Source organism: Corvus kubaryi, unplaced genomic scaffold (genome assembly GCF_017639235.1).
Source record: "Corvus kubaryi isolate FWS band 111438036 unplaced genomic scaffold, C.kubaryi_AGA036_p1.0 37157, whole genome shotgun sequence".
Taxonomy (NCBI): domain Eukaryota; kingdom Metazoa; phylum Chordata; class Aves; order Passeriformes; family Corvidae; genus Corvus; species Corvus kubaryi.
In genome coordinates this window covers 956,136-979,031 of record NW_024581041.1, presented here as the reverse complement: position 1 = coordinate 979,031, position 22,896 = coordinate 956,136, and the positions used below count along the sequence as shown (strand labels likewise).

General features: G+C 39.3%; 1 protein-coding gene across 7 annotated transcripts in view; it reads left to right on the top strand.

Moving 5' to 3' along the window:
* Window positions 1–22,896, top strand: part of PHF20 (PHD finger protein 20) — a 69,241-nt gene that overhangs the window by 19,630 nt on the left and 26,715 nt on the right. For 5 of the 7 annotated variants that reach the window (XM_042021699.1, XM_042021696.1, XM_042021700.1 and 2 more), the window contains 6 exons: window positions 613–692; window positions 4,217–4,604; window positions 4,983–5,090; window positions 6,139–6,315; window positions 7,142–7,315; window positions 14,328–14,606. In XM_042021699.1, coding sequence (XP_041877633.1) covers window positions 613–692; window positions 4,217–4,604; window positions 4,983–5,090; window positions 6,139–6,315; window positions 7,142–7,315; window positions 14,328–14,606 — 1,206 coding nt within the window. The remainder of the gene's footprint in view (window positions 1–612; window positions 693–4,216; window positions 4,605–4,982; window positions 5,091–6,138; window positions 6,316–7,141; window positions 7,316–14,327; window positions 14,607–22,896) is intronic. The other 2 variants (XM_042021702.1, XM_042021701.1) reach the window with 1 other exon arrangement.

Here is a 22,896-nt window from a genome sequence, read left to right as displayed (position 1 = left end):
GAGATACTATAGCAGATGGAAATCAGCTGTGAAAAATTGCATTTTCAATTACGTGTTTTAGTCTGTCATCAACTTTTTTAACCTCTTATCCTGTTTATGAGATAAAGTCTTCCTGCTGGGATATCCAGTCAGTAATTGCTTTAAGTATATATGTGGGAAAAGTTGTTTCTTAAATTTGTTGTTATTGCATTTGACTGCAATAAAACCTATTGTCAGAGGTGCAAAACCCCCTTAAAAATCAGGGAAGTGTGAAGGATTTGTTCTAGTGCTGGGCTTGCTTTAGATTGCCTGTGTTGTAAGATCAAGGAGAAAAAGGCTGTGTAATTATATGTTGGAATATTTAATCAAAAATATTTTGGGGTTTTGTGAGTAAGGTGCATTTGAGGAGCAACTCTAAGATTAGACATGCACCTTTTTTCTGACCAGAACTATTTTGGGTATCTTTTTCTGTGTCTCCCAGGCCTGCGGGAACTCTGTGGAGGGTTCTAACAACACAGATAAGGCAGCTTTCATTTAGAGCTAATGTTGCATCTGGGGTATTGGAGCTGTTAGCTGATGCTGTGTTAAATAACTTCTGATCTTTGAACTCTTACTCTTTTTTTCATATTTTAGGTACATACACTGTGAAATTTTATGATGGTGTAATTCAGACAGTCAAAAACATTCATGTCAAAGCTTTTTCCAAAGATCAGGTAAGCATGGTGTTTGTGCAGCTAGTGTATTCTGAAGTGAACAGTTCAGGTGGCTAGATTTGGTGAATTATAAGACATGAAATTAATGAAAAACCTTTATTGCTAAAATACAGTATGTCTGAAATGAAGTCCCTTAAAATGGAAAGGTTGTGTGAATCTTTGTGGTATGATTGCAAAGCTCTCAGGTTCTCTAAATACACCTCTTGAACTAAAGAAATCATAGGTATACAAGGAAAACAGATTTCTAAAAATTGATGGAAAATTCAAAATGTACATACTAAAGCTAGTGGTAAGGTTTTGAAACATGCTGTGATTGTTTTACCTGAGATTAGTTTAAATATATGTCTTAAAAATAAAGGAGTGAAAACTAGGGAGTGAACAGAAACTATTCTTTCCCAAAGTAATTACTTAATATTCATGAGACTTTTAAGGAACATGGCTATTAATCTTCTCACAGATTTGAGAAGATCAACTTTTTAGCTCTTCCTTGTTTTCCTTCTGTGGTTTGGCTGTTTTACCAACCCTTCACCTGTTCAATGCAGTGGGTTCAAGCTCGTGATAGAAAGTAGTAGTGAACCACTGCATTAAAAAAAATAAAATTGTCCTGCTGATGGTGAGAAGGAAGAAGTGCTGCTCTGTACTTCGATTTTCATGTGCAGGCACATAGGAAATGCTGACCAAGTTCTGGTCTTGAGTAACTTGGTTAAAACTTCTTAAGTACCTGCTTCAGAATGATTTTCATTACAGGCAGGGTTTTAAGTTTTATCTTTTGCCACACATTCTTGTGTGGTAATTGTAACCTATGGGGTTTTTTGCCATGCCCTCTGCTTTTAATTTTCTGAAACTTTGAGCAAAGAAATTGAATCTGTCCCTCCCAGCACAAGTCTTAAACACACATTCCAGTAATGAATGTCAGTGGTACAATTTAAATTTCTCACTTTTGTGAAGAGGTATACCAATCCTCCAGATTTCTGTATTGGCCAAGCTGGAAGGGAACACTATTTCAGATTTGCCATAAAGTGCCCTTAATAGCTTTTAAGTGGTTATCATTGTGTGTGGTGGAAGGTTGAATAATACAAGTATTATTGTGACTACTGCAGATTCTTCATTTCCATGAGAAATTTTTATGGTATTTAGCATTAAATAAATGAAGTTGAACAATCTGAAGAAATACTCTGCATAAGAAAATAAAAATATTTTGTTTCCCTTTTAGGAAATTTCTTGTTTCTGCATAGCTTTGGAAAGGTTTTGAAAGGAGATAAAAGGGGTTTGTGGTTTTGGTGGGGTTTTTTTGTTTTGTTTTCTCCTTTTATCCTTTGTCCAAGAAGATTTTTCTTAGCCCAAGAGAATCTCCTAAGTTATGCTAGAACACTTTTTTTCTGTCCTTTAGCATAAAAAAAGCATAAAGTGTGAATTTCCTAATGAGCTCTATTTACACAACCGTAAGTAAAATTAAAAAAAAAAAAATACTTGAGCCACTGAAGAGCCCAAGATTCAGAGATGGTGGGGGATTCAGGCACAGCAGTAGTGTAGCAGCATGTTGGAAGTGGAGGGGAGGTGTCTTGTTCCTGTTCTTCAGGAGGAGAGACTGGAGTCATGAAGGCACACATGGCTCATGTCTTACTACTTGTGTGGGGAAAAAGAAAAGGCTCCAAACCCACACAGCTCCTGAAGGGAGCAAAATAAGCAGGTCATAATTTCTTTAATTGGAGTGTTACTCTGTCCCTGTGTAGAGGGTGTAACTGGCTATGGTGAACAATGATGGTAAAATGCTAATGACCTGCAACAGTGTGGATGCGCCTTTGCAAGGGCACACAGCTTTTAAGAATTCAGGAGCACCAAGAGGTGATTCAGACATACTATATTCATGATTCAGTTTCTTGAGAATATTTTGGCTAAGATGGCTTATGAGTGTTCCAGTAGCACATACTTGATTCAAATCACGTGGTTTTGTGAGCATCACAACTGTTGAAACATAGTTGCCTGAGGGTTGTTTTTTGAGTTGTTGTTTGGGGTTTTTTTTCTTTCTAATGTTCAAGTTGCCACTGGAGCTTCTCCCGTAAGGTATTTGCAGAATACAAACTTATAGGATGTCTGGTAAAAGGGGTGCTCAGACATGTGAAAGACTTCCTTCCCATTTGCCTAGCTGTTTTCATGAAATATGCATGCAATTTGATTTCACACTTTTAAACAGTGACTTTTTTTTTAATAACATGGCTACGAAGTATGGTTGAAATAATATCATAGAGGGTGGAGCAGATTGCATGTTCATCATTTTAGTGCATCAGTATTATTTCTGAAGGCTATGGTCTGAAAATACCTTAAAAGGTATCAGTTCATGTAAGCCACGTATAGACAGGAACATTGGGGTGGGAATAGGCAAGATGTAGTGCAGTACAAGGAGATAGTGAGTTGTAAGTGGATTCTCAGAATTTCATGTAGCTCAAATCACCTGTTCCACTTTCTTTCCCCAAAAAGGTGTTGAGGTATTTAGCCTTTCCTGTCCTGATCCTGGGTCAGAGTTGAAGCTTCTTGTGCCCTGTAGAATTGTGTCTGGGAAGGAGCATGGTTGCTCCTTAATGCTTCGGTTAGGCAACAGGAAGTGAGAAGTTAGTTGAACTAAAGGCAGTCTTGACACATGACCAAGTATTAATCCATGTGCAAAGCTAGAAGGTTCCTGTTCATCTGGGACAGCCTGTAGCAGGATCATTGAAAGGGGACAAAACCATAATCAGCATATATCATCCTCCCCACCCCTTCTCAGTGGTATAATATAAAGCCTGATCACAAAAGGGGAAGGTGGTGGAATAGCAGTGAGCTGTTCATACAGGGTGTTCTTCCTGGCCTGGTGTTATCTAATAAGAGCTATGGGGAAATGGGCTGGCAGTTGAATGTTGCCTCGGTAGCATGCTGATTAGGGACTGTTAAGGATTTTCATGTCCTCTCATGCTGAACACAAATTACAGAAAAAGTTTTAAGTTTTGTTTTTAAATTTGATTGTTTAAATTCTTAACATCACATGCTTCTTGATGACTGTGCTGATTGCAATTGCTTTACATGACTCTGCCTAGCAGTTTCAGCAGCAGTGTTTAGTACAAGCAAACTGCATGTCTGTTTTGAATGAGACTCTTCTGTGAGAGGAAAGGAGTTTGCACATCCAAGTGATTGAGCTGTTTGCCATTTTCTGTGCTCCTGACTCCTGGTCTTCCTGCAGTGTCCCAAGTAGGTTTTATGTAGTACTGCACAAGCTAGGAGGGACCCAGCCTGCATCTGGGAACAAAGGAACAGCAAATCTCTTCTGCCATTGCGTGGTGAAGAATGGATTTCTTGCCCTGTCCTGTTGACATTGCACAGGTCCTTCACCAGTTCGGGTGCCTCTAAGTTTTAATCTGTGGGTTGCAATAGAGCATGTACTTTTATCACTTGAAAAATTGGACAAGGATGCAGGTCTGCTAAATACAAAGGGGAGGGGGGTGGCTTTTAGACTACAATATTTGATTTTCATGTCATTCTCTTTATTCTAGAATATTGTGGGTGATGCTAAGCCTAAGGAAAGAGGTAATGAAATTCCGTCATCTCCTGAAAACTGGGAGAAATTTAAAGAGCAGAGGAAAGCAACAGGTAATGCAAAGAAAGACGAAGATGAAAAGACATTAAAGACTGAGAAACGAGTTAAACAACCCGATAAAGAGGGAAAATTTATAGTCATCTCAGAAAAAGGCAAGATCTCAGAAAAGAATATATCTAAGAATGGAAAAGAAGATAAAGAGAATATATCAGAGCATGATATGGAATATTCAGTAGATACACAAATTGAGAAGAAGCCTGAGAATGATAATGTAAAGAGTCCACAGGAAAATGCGAAAGAAACTAAGCGAAAGCGTGGCCGACCACCAGTAACACCTCCCACGGGTATGTAGCCAAGATTAAATGTTTAGGCATGTACCAGAACACTCTTAAACTTACCTAAAGGAATGACAAGCATCTTGCTCTTTCACAGCCTAAATCTCTATGAACTCTTAAAAAATTTTAAGCTCATCTTTGTTCAGGACAGCCAAGAACATATTGAAGTTCGGAGCCTTGGTGGTTTGGTCAGAGATTAGATTTAGGCAAGTAACCATCGTGTAATATAAAGCATACCTGTAGTTGGATTAAATCCTAATCTGTAAATTTTAGAAAGCAGATGAAGCTGTATTTATGCAAGTCCAGTATTTCAGCTTGTGAGGCTTGGGAATTTGGGTTGTTTCACAGCTTTGTATTCAGTCAATTTTTCTTCATCTAAATCTGTAGAGCCAAGTTCTCAGACACTGCAGCCCATAACTTTAGAGTTAAGACGTCGGAAAATACCTAAAGGATGTGATGTTCCATTGAAGCGTCCCAGGATTGAAAAAAACTTGTGTGAGTTTTTTGGTATTCAGATCTCACACTGTGTGCGCGCGTGTATAAATATAAAAGTTCTTCAAGCTTAAGGCGGGGGGGAGGGGTAAAATGGCTGTGGAATAATCTTGAATTGTGATAGATGCATTGACTAAAATACAGCACTGGTTTTTCTCAGATTTGCCATTCATATGTGGCATCATCATGCTGGAATTCCCTCCTAAATCTTGGAAGTTGGTTTTGGATAAAGGAGGCATAAGTTGTGAGCCTTAATGCAAAAATTCACAGATGCAGGGATGGCAGTGATTATATTGCCTCCAATACATAGAAGGCTATAAAAGCCTTAAAAGTTGTAGAAACTGTTCAGTTACTAGATGGAGGATTTACTGCTTTGCTTAGCAAGGGCACTCTAATACTCCGTAAATACTCAGCCACTGCAGTCAGATAGCTTCTGCTTTATCTTTGTGTGCTCTGTGTGGAGGCTGAGGAACTTGAATGTGTTGATGAGGAAAGAAAATTATATTCTCTGTAGTAGTGTCATGACCAAGGAGAAGAAGATCTGAAGAAAGCTCTTTCCTTAATACCACAGAGTCTTAAACTTCAGTGTGTGTAGGTTATCTAGCCCAGTCATGGTTGTTTGTGTGTCTGAATTGTCTCGTCTAACTCCTGGTATTACTTACATCTGTGGAACAGCTTGTTTAGACCAGCTCCAGTATAGTGTGACAAACACACCCCCACTGCTCTGCAGTATGCTTTTGTGTACATTTTACTCTGTGGAATTTTTTTTCTCAATAAGAAACCAGTAAGAAACTGATCTGTATTTGTACTTCAAATCTGTTACTAGAAGAAAAAAGTTGAGAGTTTTTGCTGTATTTTTATGCTTATTTGTAATTTACCATTGCAGCTTTTACAGAGGCCTAATTACCCAGGCTTTTTAGCTTTTGCTGTTAGCCCTAGTCCTTAAAAAACACACTTTCAAGCTGTTGAAGGGAGGGAAGAACTTGAAAGCTTGCTTGTCCTCTGTTTGTACTCCTGTAACTGCATGGTACCATTAATACAACTGTTCCAGCTCAGGAAAAATTTAAGAACTCTTCAGATAATACTGAGAGAGACCAGATCAGGAGGCGTTCTTCAAGACTCTCATCCAGTATTAGCCATGAGATTTTAAATACAGATCTTGTCACAACTTCCACGGAAATTCAACCTTGGAAAGATGCAGTATCTAACCAAAATGAATCTGAGAAGGGTAAGTGGCTTTGCACTGTACCCTGGATTTTTGTGAAGAGGTCATCATGTAGTTGTTGCAAGCTGTATATTTTCAGTTGCTTAAGCTGCAGACTCCATATATGCCATTAAAACCTGATGCATCAGCAGTGCAGGGAAAACTCATTGAAAGTTTCTACTGCTCTGCTGCCCTGATTGCTTTTGGCTTTTGATTCCCTCTCTGTCAGTAACCCTAGCATTTCCTTTGGGTGGTGGGAATTTTTACAGTAGAGGAATAACTGGCCTTGCAAAAGGAGAGCTCCATAGGCTGTAAAAATATTCAAGGAAATAGTTTGGTTTGGGGTTTGTTGTTTGGTTGGTTTTGTTTTTTAGGGAATGCAGGTTCTAATTGTGAAAATGAAGTAATTTCAATGTTTTAACACTTTGAGATTGTAGAAGTAACAGCCCAAGTGCTGAACTCAGAGTTCTTACAGTTTAATCCTGTTGTTGAACACTAAAAGCATCAAATGGGATGCTTCTATGCTTAAACTGGGGGGAAATGATACTCCCTTTTCTGCCCTGTGCTTCACTGCCTTTCCCTTTTGGGGGAGCTCTTGTAGTAGTTTGAGGAGATCTGTCCTATTCTGGGCTCTAGACAGTTAGCTTGTATGTTTCTAAGCAGCGGTAAATTTAGAGGGGTGCTACAAGTTAGTTGTGTTGTAAAAATTTTGTGACCCAAGAGCAAGCAGTCAGAGCATGGATGGGTGTTTTTCTCCTCTCTAATGTGATGAAGATCCCCCCTCCCCCGCGGTGTTCTGCAGTATGCTTTTGTATGCATTTTACTCAGTGTTAAATTTTTTTCATTCTAGTCCAGTTAGAAATTCCTGTTGAATCTGACCAAAGTTTCAGTGAACACGGATCACCTGGAAACACGTCGCATAGCACAGCACTCAGTCCAGATGCCAGTTTGCAGGAAGAAAAAGCTGAAGACATTGGGTCTTCCTCTGTCACTGTCAGAACTCAAGAACCTTCTGCTGCTACAGGTTCAGATTTTTCATATTTAATGTTGATGCATTTCTTAAAGCAAATGCACCAGGTGTTTTGTACTTGTACAAGTGTTAAAATTGTGCATTCTTGCAATGTTAACCTTGGTAAAAAAAGCATATTTTTATTCTTTATCAACTCAGTTTTAATCTTATGCTTTTGAGTTGGACAGCAATCTTAAAAGTGGAGATCATAATTTTTAAATGACTGGGTGTAATATTTTCAGCATGAATGAAGTTAACAAATGCTTGTTTTCAGTGTTTGGAATTCCGCTTTAAATTGGACTTAGCACCTTAAAAGGTCAGGTTCTTTTCTCCTTAATGTGCTGCGGGTATGTGGTAACTGTTACTGCTACTGCCTTACTGTTACTGCTGTCTGAGAATCCTGATGGTGCATTTTTATATCCTTATGTTTAGACTTGGAGGTGCAAATTTATGAAATAGTGTAGTGCAAATTTATGAAATAGTTCAAACATTTCAGTGTCTGTCTTGATGTATACTCTCTTTTCTCTTAGCTGGGGAGTGTTCTTACCTTGCTTTTCAAACTAAAATTTCATATGCAGATAGTAGACTGTCAAAATGTAGTGCTGTCCTGTGATTATTTCTTCTAACTTTAATCTTTGGATCTACAGCTAACTGGGGAAACTTGAACTACGTATTTCCTAGTTTATGCTCTATCAAACAAGTTTAATTTTAAGTGGAACAGAGCATTTGGAGAGATTTACAGTTGCTCAACATTGGAGTAATCTGTGTATGTTGTTTGTTGGTTATTTTAAATTTCTCTCCTGTTTGCACGTATCTTCTTTCACTCACTCTGGTGTAACTGTTCAAGTGACATGTCCTCTCCCTTTCCACTAACGTGTACCCTCAGTGCCGAAAGGAACTGACCTCTTTCCTTCGCTCGGGTTGGATGTGTAAATGGTCTTTTAGTATTTAGAAAATAGAGCTCTTTTGATGTTGGTCTCCTTCAGATATTGCTGAGCATTTGTAATTTGGGTTTAAACTCGGGAGAATTCCAGCTGAATGTGTAATATCTGTGTGTGCGGTGTCATTCACACTAATGGAATGTGTGGGATGTGGCCTTCAGAGCTTGCTTCATTAGATACAAGCAGCAAAGTTGTGGAAATAGGGCTTGGCTGACACCTGCCCAAAGGCACTGATGGAGTTTGTGCGCTCTTGTTCCTGGCTCTTCTGTCAGGACTTGAGCAAGCTAGGTTAAAGTTAATTTGGGAATATGCACTCACACTGAATTCTGACCTGAAGTACAACACTGGTGGTACATAAAAATCCACACTTCTGAGCATGGATTTTATTTTATGTTATTAAAAGTTGTTTCAGTTAACATTAGAAATCATCTATCCACCTGGGTGGACATCCAGGTGTGGCAAGCACGTGGTTTTTTTTGTAAAGCACTCTTAAGGATTGGGGCTAAAAGCTATGCAGGGTCTTTGAGTAAATACTGTTACCCAAAATCCAAGCACAGAAATCTACATTTCCCTACTTAACCAACATGAAAAATCTTATTAACAAGCAGTTTGAGATGAGGGTTTTAAAATTCATAGATTGTGTCACAGATAAATCCTTTGTAGTTAAAAGTGGATCTGTGTTTCCCTCTCCATGCTCTGTCTTGGTTGTGGGATTGTACCAGTGTCCCCCCAGTGCTGATGAGCTGCCTGATGGGGGAACAGCAGGGCTTGGTCTTTTACCTGGTAGTGGCATGTGTGTGTAGCAGCATGACAGTGGTAGATGCCTCTAGGTGGGATCTGGAAGTGCCTCTGAAAATTGCCAGTGGCTTCCGGCTCTTGCGGAGGGGTAGTTGTGTTGCAGAGCCCAGGCATGCTGTCCTAAAAACAGCTGGTGTTGGAGACTGAGAGCTGAGTTAACTCACTATCAAGTGAACAGATAAGCTCCAGATAAAACTGTATGTCAGACAGTTATGTTCATTATGTTCTCAGTCTGCCACGTGTTTTAAAGAGATTTGGGGTTTGGGAAGGGGTGAAGTACATTGTTGGAGTAGGTGCTGTGTGTGGGAGACAAGGGTTTTTATTGCATGTGAGATTCCCGCAAAGTACAGCATGGAAGTTAAAGTCATTGGTAGCTTTCCATGTGTAGAACAAAGACATTATTGTAACCCAGTATTACCATTATTATTTGTCTGTAGACTTTAGTTGCTTAGTGGGAATTAATTATCTTCCTGTAGGAAAATTCTGTAAAACCTCTATTTTCCTCTATGTGATATTTGGCATTGTTGAGTAATGCATTCTGGTAGTACAAGTTTTACCTTGCATGATGTACAGGAAGAACATGATTTTTATAGCATTTGAATATCAGGAATTTTTAAGGACAAAAGCACTCCTCTTAAAGGGTGTTTTTCTAGTCACTGGTTAAGTATATGATTCAAGATTCATAGTGGTTGCAGACATTTATAACAGCAAACACAGTCTGGAGTCTTCCCTATGACTGAGATGTTTTAAAATTTATTTGTCTGTAACATGTTCTGAAAGGGGGATATAGCATTGCTTGTCAAAACTTAAGTTCCTTTCTAAAAAGTTTCAACAAAATTCTGAATAATTACATGTACTGAAGAATTAAGATCCTGTTCTGCTGGCTTTGGGCGCCTCTAATGACAAGGGACCAGAAATGGTGATCAGAATGTAGCTAAGTCAAGTTGTCTTTCCAAAAAATATGTGACAGTCTGTTGGCAAATTTAAAGCTCTGCATATATCTGAAAACAGATTTAAAAGCATTCCACAGCTGTTCATGTGAGTTTACTCTTAAAAATTCCTTTTACTTTAAAGGTGAGCTGCCTTTGCTTTGCACAGATCTGCTATTGTGTTTGTAGTAGTATTTGCCAGCACCCTTGAAATTACTTATTTGCATGGATATGCATCAGGGATTCTATTTGCCTTATATTTACACCTGCTTTTCTAATTTTGTTGCTCTTAGCTTTGGGTTTCAGTTAAGGAGAAGCATAAGATCTTTGCATCAGTTTGAGAGAGTGGCTGTTTCTCCTGCAGCTCACCCTGAATAGGCTTTAATCCCTTCAAGATAGTGTGAAAATTGTATTTTTGAGCCTAACAATATATGGTAGGTAAATAAGTCCTTCCTGCCTTGCTCATTTAAAGCTCCTTACAGCGAGGCACCATAATCTGGTCACAGTATTTCAGTTACACCTCAAAGTGCAGGTAAAGCCTTTACATCCCCTCACCTGGCCCCTCCAAAGGTGGGTTGAGGTGTGAGTGGTGCACTGCATGATTTACTGCCCAGTACAGGCTGCTTTTATTGGTACCAATTTATTTCCAGCACAGGGGGAAAATGGTGAGTGGAGGGCTGTAGGAAATACTATCTGTAGTAGTTCTTGCAATGCCAGGTAATGTTACAGCTCACAACCCCTCAAGTTTATAAATATGTAATTATCTGTGATTATTGGTGCTCTTTCTTATATATTTCTTACACCAGGCATCTCCTTCTGTGGATTCTGGATGCACTGGAAATTCTTGGATGCTGTCCTTACCTAAATTAACTTGAGCAATTAAGCAAGATGGTTTTTGTTTCACAACTGAGATATTGAAAGAAAGAGGGTTTTTGAAAATAAAGGAAGAAATGTAGTTTGAGAGCTGAAATGATGAAACACTTGGTGAGCTCAGGAAAAACAACAAAGATTACAGAAGAAATAAGTTGAATGAAATAAGTAATTAGTGAGGACACTGGCCCAGTGGTGTGAAGTGGTCCAAAGCACAGTGTGAAAACTGTCTGCTCAAGAACGTTTGTTATTATGACCTATCATGAACATAATGCACCAGAGAACATGAGTTTTAGAGTGTTTCAATGTGTTCAGTTTAACAGCAGGTGAAGAAATAATTTGATCTTCACTTAATATTTCTTTGGAGACTAGGAAATAGAGAGTGGAAGTCCCCTCAGTTTAGCAGGCAATTGTGTGTGGCGGTCTAATGGCTCAAAACTGCAGTAAGGCCAGCTTTAAGTGGGGGAAAATGGGAAGAGGTCTGTGCACTGGTGGCTTTCTGGGATTGTTTACCCGGGTGTTGCAGGAGATGCCACAGGATGGCAGACCTTCATCAAGGTACCATGCTGCTGCCAAATATTCCTGTCTCAGCAAGAGTCACATCAAACAGAGAATTGGTGATGGAGTAAAAACACCTCTGGTGGACTTGGAAGCTTCAACACTGCGTGGTCATAGCTTGAGCCTTGGATAATTCAGCCCAGTGAGGAGTGAGAGGGGTTGCTGACTAGAACACTGAAGGAATGTTTTCCTCTGTAGTGAAACTTAAAGGACACACCGATGTTTGACCATGAGTGTCTGTGCTTAATATTGTAATGGCTGACTGAAAAGCAGATGAGGAGTTTGAATTTTGATTATAATCATGGGAGAAATAACAGGTGCCAGTTTACCATTCATTTTCCTCTGTACTCACAGAAAATACCCACCAAGCTCCTCTGAAAAAGCAAGTGCCTGAAAATCTGAAGACAATACACTAAACCTTTTCCTATAGAAACCAATTTTAGTGCCATATGTTGTGAGCAAAAATTCTATCTCCGTGTAAGGATGGTAGCTGCCCCTTCAGGTGTTGGTGTAGGAAGTCATTTTCAGAGCACACGGAGCGTGGGCTCTCCAGAGGCTCCCCTGAGTGGCAGAGTTGGTTGTCAGTTTCCCGCTCTGCCTGGGTGACTGGGAGTTCTGTTGTGCTACTTGTAAAGAGGGAAAATGTAGTGATGGGAATGACTGAAGCTTTGTTTCAAATTTTGTGGGATCGTCTGTATTTTTATTACTCTGAATACATTCCTTTTGCACATTGCAGTAAGTTTTTTGTCTGCTTCCTTTTCCTTTTCCCATGTCTTTGTTATCCCTATTTCTAACTTCAGCTAATGCAATCCTTTCCTCTTCTAACTTGTAGCTGATCGGTTAGAAGCCATTCCCTGTATCTTCTCCAGAGTCTGTCCAGCTCAGTGGAGGGGGAAGTGCTCTGAGCTTGGATGTAGGGCATCATCCTGACAGTTGTGTGATGTTATAATAGTTTCCCTTGTCATCTTTGTAATGTTTTTTTGTTAAGTCTTTGGACCCCATTACTCCCTTCTGCTGTGGTTATGTTTTCCAGCTTCATGTTGGTTATTAAATAGTAACAAGTTCTCAGCATTCTCAGTAGTCCCAAATGCTGTTTTTTTTCCTTTACAGTCAAGAGAACTTTTCTGTGTTTGCTTTCACTAAACCCACAGGCCATTGCACTAAGCCTTCCTGAGATACTTTTTCATTCTTCCTGAATGCAGCTTTTGATGGTCTGCAGTATATTTTGATTTTGGTGTTGGCAAACTTTGTCATTCTGCAAGTGTGAGTCTGGCTTTGCTGCAGTCTTATTGATGTTCCTGTCAGCATGTTTTTAATGTGGCTATGCCTCAGTGTCTTCCTCCTGGTCATGACCACTGTGAAACACCTGAAACTAGTGTCTTTCTTTGTACAATTTCCTTCTCCAATTTCACTGCATATTCTTTCTTTTAACCAGCTTGGTGTTACATATGACTTAATCTTTCCCTATGCATCAGGGTACAATTACTTGTGTTTTCTCTGTGTCCAAGATTGGTTTGTACACAGTACTTAAAGGCTGTGTGCCTCAGATACAGCAGTCTAGGATGCTTCTGTGCACTGTGACATAACCTTTAAGTCTCCTGCTCAGTAACACCACTTTTGTTACTGCATGCTAAAAGCTTGGAAACAAACTGTCCTGTGTTTTTACTCCAGGATTGGGTTGACACTGCCTTTAACAGTTCTTCTGTTCAATGCCTTCCTGCAATTACAGAAAATCTTATTCTTCTTCATAATGTTTCTGGGTACTTTTGTCCCTTGTTTACAGCTATTTCTAATACTTCTAATAATATCTTAATTGTCATTCATGTGCTGCATCCTTTCAATTTTAGTCACTGTTATTAGGTTTGGGTCTTGTAGTTAAACACTTCTTTCTTAATCCTAAAAGTCAAAAACACAAATATGGAAAAAATACTTTAGTACTGGCAAAACAAATTGAAAAATTGTATTTGGAAGCTGTTTTTTAGAAATGATACTGCCTTTCCTCCTTTCTTCTAGCTGGAGAGGGATTTTTTGATGCTGTGTGTGTATTAGTGATTGATAATTGTCTAGATCTACTTAGATTTGTTTCCTCAGTTTTACCTCTCGTGTTGTATTGAGTACAGATACTGGTGACAGTAATCTGATTTAGTTCGAAATGGTTTTTTGTATGTTTCTTAGCAAAAACATGAACTGAAAGTTTCTGAAATTCATGATAGATGCAGCCCTGGGTTGCACAACAGTGCTCTGTGGAATAGGTGCCTTAAAGTGTTCTTACATATGAATCTTGAAACTTCCCTTGCTTTTTTGAGAAACTAAGTAAGTACAGCTCATAGGGAACATTTTGTAACAGATGCAAGCAATTTTGTGTTTCATTGCTGCTTAGAAATTGAAATAAATTTTAATTTTACTTGAAAAATGTTCTGACATACTGCTTCTGTTGTCTTTGGAAGTAACCAGGCTTTGGTGATGGGACTGTGCACCCAGAAAGGAGGTAGCAAAATAATTGTAAGCAGAGAAGCAGAACTGTTTTCTTGGAAAGTGCTTTCACCAAAGGTGTGAATAATTGTAAACAAATAATCTTTAGTGTTCTTACTTAGGGATGTAATCTCTGTGAGATTCAGTCTTTTATCTTCAAGAGCACTACACGATGATATCAGCTGTTGGGCAAGGACTCAGGGAAGCAAAATGTTGTAACTTATTCATAGAAACAGTGGCGTCACGACAACCAGTTTTTATGAGCTGTAGGGTGGAGTTCTCCCTTTAAAGTTATTGATCTGAAAGGCAGAAAAGGCATTAACATTTTACTTTTAGCATTTCATAGCTAATACATTTGAATGCATGCTTACTTAAGTTCTTTTTGCTGTTTTAAGTTTAGGAAACCATTTGATAAATATAGCAAATGCATGGGGCAATTTTTCTGTTTTGTTCTTACAGTAACAAAACCTTGTAGGAGAACAGATTTTCTTGCATCAAAAAAAGTTGCAACTGTTGACCAAGATCACAAGTTTAGATGCAAGTTCTTGGACTGTTCAAAATCCTTCCGCAAAGCCAAGTTATTGCATTATCACATGAAATACTTTCATGGAGTGGAGAAGGCTGCAGAATCACAGCAGAACCCTGTAAAAAGAAATATTCGAACCAGAGCTTCTCTGGCTTCTGAAAAAGCTAATCAAGAAAGGTCAAAAAGAGGACGGACCGCAGCTGGTTCACTGTGTAAGTATGGTGCTGATCTTTTTCTTTTTTTTAAACAGCAGCAGGCAGGACAGGCAGAAAATACCAGAAATCAATTTTCCTTTGGGCTGAAGGAGTCTCTTTTAGGGCTCTATCTTAGCATGTTTCTATGTGGAGAAGAAGCATAATACATGTGAACATGGTGTTTTAGAAAGATAATACTGAAGATGTTCCTTCCTCTAGAAATCAAGAGCATGTTCTGGTAAAGAACCCACTCAGCTTCTCTTAATTTTTTGTAGCAGCTCATTTGCATATTAAATCTCTGTTCCCTTTTAAAAACTACAGTTCCCTGAGTTTCTGACTTGATTTTTATTTTTCTCCTGGCTTACAAATAGTATTGGTTGAAGACTTCTTTTCTGTATTAGGGAACAGTTTGGGTACCTCCAGTTCTCTCCTATATCTTCCTTGTCTTTAGGTTTTGACTTTACTTGTCTGTATTTTACTGCCTTCAACCACATATCTGGCTGGAAATCCAGTACCAGTTTCTGCAGTATTTACTGTTCTGTGGGATGAAAAATCATAGTATTTAACAAGTGCAGTTGTTTCAGCTGTGCTTGAAAAAGATCTTCACACAACAGATGGGCAATGGAAAGGAATAAAAAATTAATGGTTTGCAGAAAAAAAAAAGTAAGTTTTAACTGCTTTGTAGTCCACAAAATCACATTCACTTCTGCTTCACCCTCGTTCTCTGAAGCACTCTTGGCCTGGCATGACACCAGAGTGGCAGTCTAGGTCTAGTGTGAATTGCAGTGGTTGTTGATAACCTGTCCAGACTTGGCTCTTGGGGACTGATGTCTCTGTGTACTGCAAGTCCATAAAACTAGTCATCTCTTCTGTCTTTTCATTGAGCCTTTTTTATAAAACCATCTTTCTCCTTGCTGAATTCCGTGGCATCTTTTGTCTTTGCAGATGATCTTTCATTAATATTTTGTTTAAGAATTTCAAAGTCGTGCAAGTTGCTCACAGAGCTCCAGCTCACTACAGCAGGATATATCCTGCCTTACTTTGCTTCGTGGTTGCTTCTCCTAAAGAGTCCAGAAAATGACTTTTCATTTGAGGTGCTAGTGCTTGTTCCTAACAAGATCAGTGTGACTTTACATACTGTTACTACATGTAAACCCCAAATACTTCTGTATCTTTAAACAATGCACAGGCATAAGCTTAGATTAGGTAGGGAAAGAGTTCTCTTTAAATGCATTAGGATGTAATGATTTGTATGTACTGTACTCTGCATGAAGCTTAAGTGAACCCAAATATTGCCTGGAGGAACACACTGAGACAAGCATGGTTTGAAGACTGTCTGCTGAGAGCTGCTCATGCAGCTGCTTTGTGCATGTCATGGGCTTTTCAATAACCAGACTTCTTTTTGGCTCTTTCAAACTGTGTAATTACTTTGATTTCAGAAGTTGTTTTGTTGTGATTGTCTTGAATGCACTGACTAGTAACTCAAGATCTTGACCCTTCCATTTATCCTTTCCTCCAAGTGCATACAGTCAGATGCACCGTCATCACTGGCAGCTAATTCCTTGTGGAGCTTAGATGCAACTGTATTTGCTTATTTTAAGCCCCCACCCCTCCACTTCCCCATTTGTGGATGGATACTTTTCAGCTGGATCATTTCCATCATGCACTTCATAGTGGCTCTCTGCACAGAGCACCTGGGGTGTGCTCAGAGCTGCTGAACATTGCAGCAAGGTGGAAGGGGGGCTGTAAAGTTCTTAAGTCACTTCCACAGTTGAAGCCTGCTGTTGTGGACCTGTACTACATATTTTCTTGATGAGGAAAAGCAATGTCATTATATCTTAGTTATGATACTAAGTGCCATTGTTTCCTAACTCATTGTGTTCTTAATTTCCCTAATCTTTGTTTGGTGATACTATACAGTTGAAAGCAGAGTTAATGAGGTTCATGAGCTCTTACTGTAGTATTTGAAGTTCTATTATTCTGTCTTAATGGCATGTATAGAAGGCCAGTCTTCTAGGCAAGACTTTCTGTCTACTGAACACTTACGCCACCTTTTCAAAAGACTTTTCAGGATGTACTGCTTAGAGTGAAAGCTTTTGAATCCATAATTCAGTCTGGTACGTGGTGGGTATACTTTTCATCTTTACAATCCTTTTGTGAGCAAAAATTCTCGTATTTGAAAAGAATATAGTTAAATCATTTTACCTTTCGGTACAAAGGTCTTTTGCTGTACTTCACTATATTTGGTAGATTTTAGTGCTTAAGTAAAGGTGGCAATTTCTAACAGATAAAACATTCAGCAATCGTAATTTTTGTTATTCCATAAACTTGAAAATACTCTTGCTTTAGAAACTTTGTCACATTTACCTCACAAGTTTTATTTTAGACTTCTGGGACTCCTTACTCTTTCTGCCACACATAAAAGAAATTAATGGTGGAGGTGGTCTGGTGCTACATTTAAAGTTAAAACACTTACTGCTTTTAAAGTTGTGGGAAAATGTGCAATATTCGTAACAGTAGCAAAACCTTTTCTTCGCAGTACTTAAAATTAGAATTTTAACACATAGAAAAGATGATGGATGTAAGTGGTCTTCAGTGACCATGTTGTGGGATTTGGGAAAGAACAATTTAAATATAGTTGCTTTGCAATGAAGTGGAGACTCTGAAATTTCAATTTCTGATATGTAAATTGTGCCACTTGATACTGGAATCAAAGCTTGAGTGAGCTGGAAAGGTTAATGTGGGACTGATTTGAGCTGTCTCCCCCTTTTTCCAAAGAAGGATTTTGCCTTAGAAGTGGCAAACTGGACAGTAGCTCTCGAAATTCTGTAGTGGCTCTGAACAGAGAGGAGGAAACTACCATTGCCTGCAGCTTGTATTTTACATATGCCTAAACAGAATGACTAGGACTTCATGGCTACTGGATGTGTTCAGGCAATACCTCTTTCTTTAATTTACCAGGAAGTGTTATGGGATCATTATGATGAGAATGAAGCAGCTCTTCCCCAAAGTGCATGGTACAATACTTACCTTCTCGAGTTGCTGCCACTTGGTCTTCAGGAAAGAAATGTCCTTACACAGAAGGTGGCAGTTGATGTTGTTTTTCCCTGGGCTGTAGGAGATACAGATATACATGCCCTCAGCTCTCAGGTTGCATTACACTTCAGCAGGTACATTGCAGAGCCACCTTTAGCCGTCTGTTAAAGAGGAGAATCGAGATCTGCAGAAATGTATGTGGATGCATAATCCTAAAAGAGGCTTTTTGAGTCTGGGCTGCAGATGACTTCTCAGTGTTGGTCTTAGATGAAAGAGTTGCTTAGGTTTTGTGCTAGTTCAAATGGAGATGCTCTATCAGAATTACTGCTTGGAAATTAAATGTGGTACAGTATCTGTGAAAATTTGTCAGTTAGTTACTTACTGGTTGTAATAAAAAAGTGGAGTAGAACTGCATTCTGTGTCCATATGCATTAACCTTAAGACAGGCTTTTTTCTTTGTGGACCCTTCTCTTTTGCTGTAGAACCCCTTAGTTTACTGTTGAAGTACATCATCCCATACTGTGACTTGTGCCCTGCAGATACTGTAAACAATTTTCTCTGAAGGTAGTACCAGTCTTCTGTTTCAGATACGTCCATGTTATTTTGTATAAAGTGCCTGCAAAAGGCTATTCTTAATAATATTGTTTCCTGACCCATAAAGATTGTTTTTTCCTGACCTAGACCACTCCAAGGGCATGAGGCACAGAATAACTACATTTCTTTCTTTGTACCTGCAAGTCATAATTTTGACATCTTGACTTGGAGTTTTTCTGGATTGGTGACTTTCATCTTTTTAGTAAAATCTATTCATTTGGAGATTTGCTAACATGTAGTTCATGCCTTTGTGCTGGACATATTTTTGAAATCTGAAAGTCAAGACTTGAGTGCTTATACAGCTGATGTGCCCCCACGTCATACCTTGGTGAGGCTCTGTACGTGCTGGATGCTGAAGATTTCTCAGGAGACACAAACATCGTGAACAAGTAGGGGAGTTGATAATGTGCATGCAAGGAAATGCCGTCTGTGGTGATTGATGTTGTCTTAATGCTCGTAATAATCACTTAGTCCTGCTGTCAGCACAGTTGTACTGACAGGGACCTCATGAGCTGATACCCATTGACTCCTAGGACATAGTTTAGCTCTTCTCAGGAGCTTTGGTCCTAATGGAAGCTAAACTCAGTTTTGGGACTTCAGAAACACTGTACAATATTAGCCTTCAATTTGGGGTGTGGGTATAGAACAGTAGCCTAAGTCTGGCAAGTTGCTGCCAGTCTTGGCTCTCCTGTGTTCCTTGCCATGAGGAAGAAAAGAAAGGAACAGACCTGCAATTTGTAGTTTGGATACTGTAAAAAATATGTCCATACTGTGGAGTCCATATAAGGCACTTAAAGAAGGAAAAAATGTTTTGTCAGTAGGTTTAAATTTTGCTACATAACCTCATTTTTAGAAAATTCTGCCTACTTAATCACAGTATGTCCTCTTAGTGTATAAGTGATTAAATGCACGAATTTTTTACATGAATGAATGCAAAGAAAATAGGTATTTTGTCCTTTCTTATGTTACTGATGAAAGCTGAATTGTGCATGGGTGGGGTTGACAAACTTGCTTTGACATCTTAAAACATCTCACTAACAGCTGTTCACAGGTGAACCTCTGGCCTGTTGTATACTGGTTGTCAGGTTGATCCTTTGGGAAATTTTCCTGTTTCCTCTTAATTCTGGCTGACTGATGCCTCTTTGCTAGGCAGTGGGATGTGCATGGTGATCTACAAATGTGGGTTTTTTCCTTGCAGCAGGGGAAGATCTGCATAAACACCCTCTGTGTTCTGCAGAATTGCCGATTTGCTTTGGTTTATCATGACAATACTCCATTTGGTTTCTGGGGGGTGGCTGTAAGTCAAGATGATACATGGTCTTTCAGTTCTTGAAAATACCGCTGGAAGTTCTCAGCAAATGATCTCACAGCTGTGGATGGTAACTTTGTCTGATTCACATACTTCGGAATGCAGTCTCTGCTTCCTGTGAGTGCTGAGTTATCTTTTTACCTGGGGTCCTGCATCAGGGTTCCAGGGAACAGAAAGCTACTGCCTTGTCTGTCACTGAACCTCGTGCTCAGGTGTAAGTTCTCTAAAGAAAGTTAGAACTCTAAAGTTCTCTATCCATGTGGTTTCTGCATGGTTGAGGTAATTTCACACCTCAGGTCTGTATGTGTTAGTTTCTGAGATCCTTCATTGCTTCTGGGTCAGCTCTTCATATGATAGAGGATACTTCTTCCTGCTTATGGGACAGAGGCCTGAAAGAACTCCGTGGAAGAAGGCTGGGGGCAGTTAATCAGCAATCCTGTTCATCTCCAGTATCTTGTGAACATACCTCCTGTTCCTGTTAGTGGTATTCAGTGTTATCTGAGCTGGAAATTAATCTGCTCTGATGTTTAATCACAACATTCCTGTTCAAGAACAATGAGAGTGTCGCTGCCCAGGATGTCTGGAGGCTTTTTGTGCCTTTTGTGGTTTCCCTGAGGTGGGACACAGGTCTTTATGGGGCCTGCACAAGCAGCTTTAGGAAACACAAAGGGGTCCTCTGTGCATTCCTCATAGGGGCCTCCATGAGCCTGGTCCTGCTGTCGCTGCAGCCTCACAACCCAGTAATCCTGTGACTGGGTGGAGGCAGAGGAGTAGGAAACCTTCTGAAGGGTTAAGATTGGCCTGGAGAGACCAGAGGATGGAAGCAGGTGGCACACCCTGCGACTGGTACTAACGCAGAAAATCTGAACATGAGAAATGTCCAAGTTTTAAAGCCACATGCCTAAATATAAGGTCTTAGTTGTGGTTGTTATGAATAATTGTTCTTTAGGGAACGATTTTATAAATTGACCTCAGTTATACTTGCAAATAAAGAGGAAAAAGGACACTTTAGTGTGGAAGGCTTGTAAGTTTGTGTCTCCATGGCATCAGTTTTAATGTTTGCTGTCCCAAAAGCTTAGGATAAATTTGTAGGTTTTTCATCTCATCTTCTCAAATTCAATCACAACTCCTAAAATATATTTCAGAGTGCTCAAAGATCTTGTACACCCTCTAAACTTTTCTGTCAGTGGAACAAAGGTGTTTCAAAACTTCAGTGTGTTTGTATCAGTTACTGAAAAAAAAAATGTATCCAATGTATGATAGAGTGCCTTGACCTCCCCCAGGACAATGTTACAGTTAACTGAGAAATCTTACAGAAGTATATTAACTTGTGTGTTGTAAAAGACAGGACGTATTCTTGGCAAAAATCTCCTTAAAATTAAGTCTCACAAAGCTAAAAAAACCCAGTGGACACGAAATACAATTTTTTTTTCCACCAAGAGTCTGTGTGCACCTGTGTCAGCCCACAGGAATCTAAGAGGCCTTGTGCTGTTGCAAAGACTGGTGGGATCAAGGTGGCTATGGTGTTCTTAAATGTTAATTCATGAGATTGAGTTGAACTGTTGGCAGAGGGGAAAGTTAGGAGGCCTAAATGAAGGCTGTCAGGTTTGTGTGGATTTTTGTAGTTTTGAGTTTCTCTGACATGGTGTTGTGTGAATATTTTGAAAAGTTATTGCAGAGTAGTAGACAGTCACGAAAGCTGCAGAAGAGATTGTTTATGTGACTTTTCACCATGTACTGAAATATACCATTTGCATTTCATAAAGTTTGTTAGGGCACTGGTGTTCCCAAAGAGATTATGTAGTACCTGAGCATTCTTTCTAAGTTACTGTGTACTGTGGGAAAAAGTTTTCTTTTGTTTTTGTCATCTGAACTGATGATATCTTGACCCACAGTCGTGGAAGGACTCAGAGGAGCAAGAAGTCAAAATAGACCTGACTTAAACAAGCAAATAAAGACGGTACCAAAAAACCCAACCAAACAAAAAAAAAAAAAAAATTACCACAAAACTTCTTTGTACTTATTCCTGCAAGAGAAGTTAGTCATGTTGCAAATGGAAGGTCATACAGATACCATGGTGTTTTATCAAGGAGTATCTTCTGGTTTAGTAATTCTTTATGGACAAAACCTTCTACTTTCTTGAGGGAAATATGCACTCAGTGAAAGGCAGCAGCGAGTTGCCTGTCTGGACAAAGGGCATGTTTCAGAGAGTTGTGTGTGGTAATTGGGTTTTGGTTTTAATTTCTGCCATTTGTGGCTGCTGTAGAGCACTAGGGCAGGTGACTAGAACCTAAGTTTGGTTGTGGAAATAGTTGCAAATGGCTTTTCTTGTTTGTTTGTTTGTTTGTTTTTCCTTTAAGTTCTAACTTCAGAGAGAGAGGACCAGGGAAAATGTCATCAGATTTCTGCATCTTGGAGCTTCTTTTGCCTGAAGAGATGCACTTGGTTCTGAAAGATCTACAATGATACGTCTTAATGTGCCTTGTTATTTCTTCAGCTTGAAATGTTGATCAGGGCACGGTGCTTGATCCAATTTCTTCTCCTAAGTGTGGTCTCTGGGACTCTTTCCCTTCTCTTTTCAGTAACTCTCAGGTTCTGCTCACAATTTTATTAGAGGTGTCTAAGTGGCACATTAATCTTTAGGCTAGAAGGAAGTTGCCCATCTTATCCACTGAACTTTGGAGATGCATATACTGATAGAACTGGACATTTTTGATGAAAGTCAGCAGCCAGTCACCTTGGCTACTGGGTCTCATTGATCAAGATATTTGATGTACTACTCCAAAATGGCAATGTACTGCTCTTGTTTAGTCTGCTGTCCTACCTGCCATGCAACTTTAGCTTTTACTGCCTTCACTGCTCTTTTTCCGTGTCCAGGAGTCTTCCAGTAGGAGTTGCTGCTTGCAGGTAGGAGAATGAAACTGTTTGACTTAAATAAAAAATGAATCTCGGGTGAAGCCATGTCTGCATCTTACGATTTTTATGAATTTTAGCTAGTGATCCTGAATTCTTGCATCTCACTCTTGGTTGAAACACAGTTGTTTCAGTGAAACTGCTCTTGAAAACTGCTCTTCCTTGTATGTGCAGAGCTGCTTTATGCCACTTCTATGTGTGTCCTTACAAAGCACACTTTTGAGAACTGGCTGTAGTTCCTCTAATGAAACCAACAAAGCACTTTTTCTCTTGGAGAAACTAATAAAAATTACCCAAACCATATCTCTGCCGAACCAAACTGTTTCTCTTTTCATCTTTTCTCAAAGTCACAGTATTTCTGGAAGAATAGAGCTTTGGGGAATGCATAGGCATCCACTGTTTCTTTTTGAAGGAAAAGTCCCTCAACAAATCCAACAAAAGCATTGGAGGTTTTAG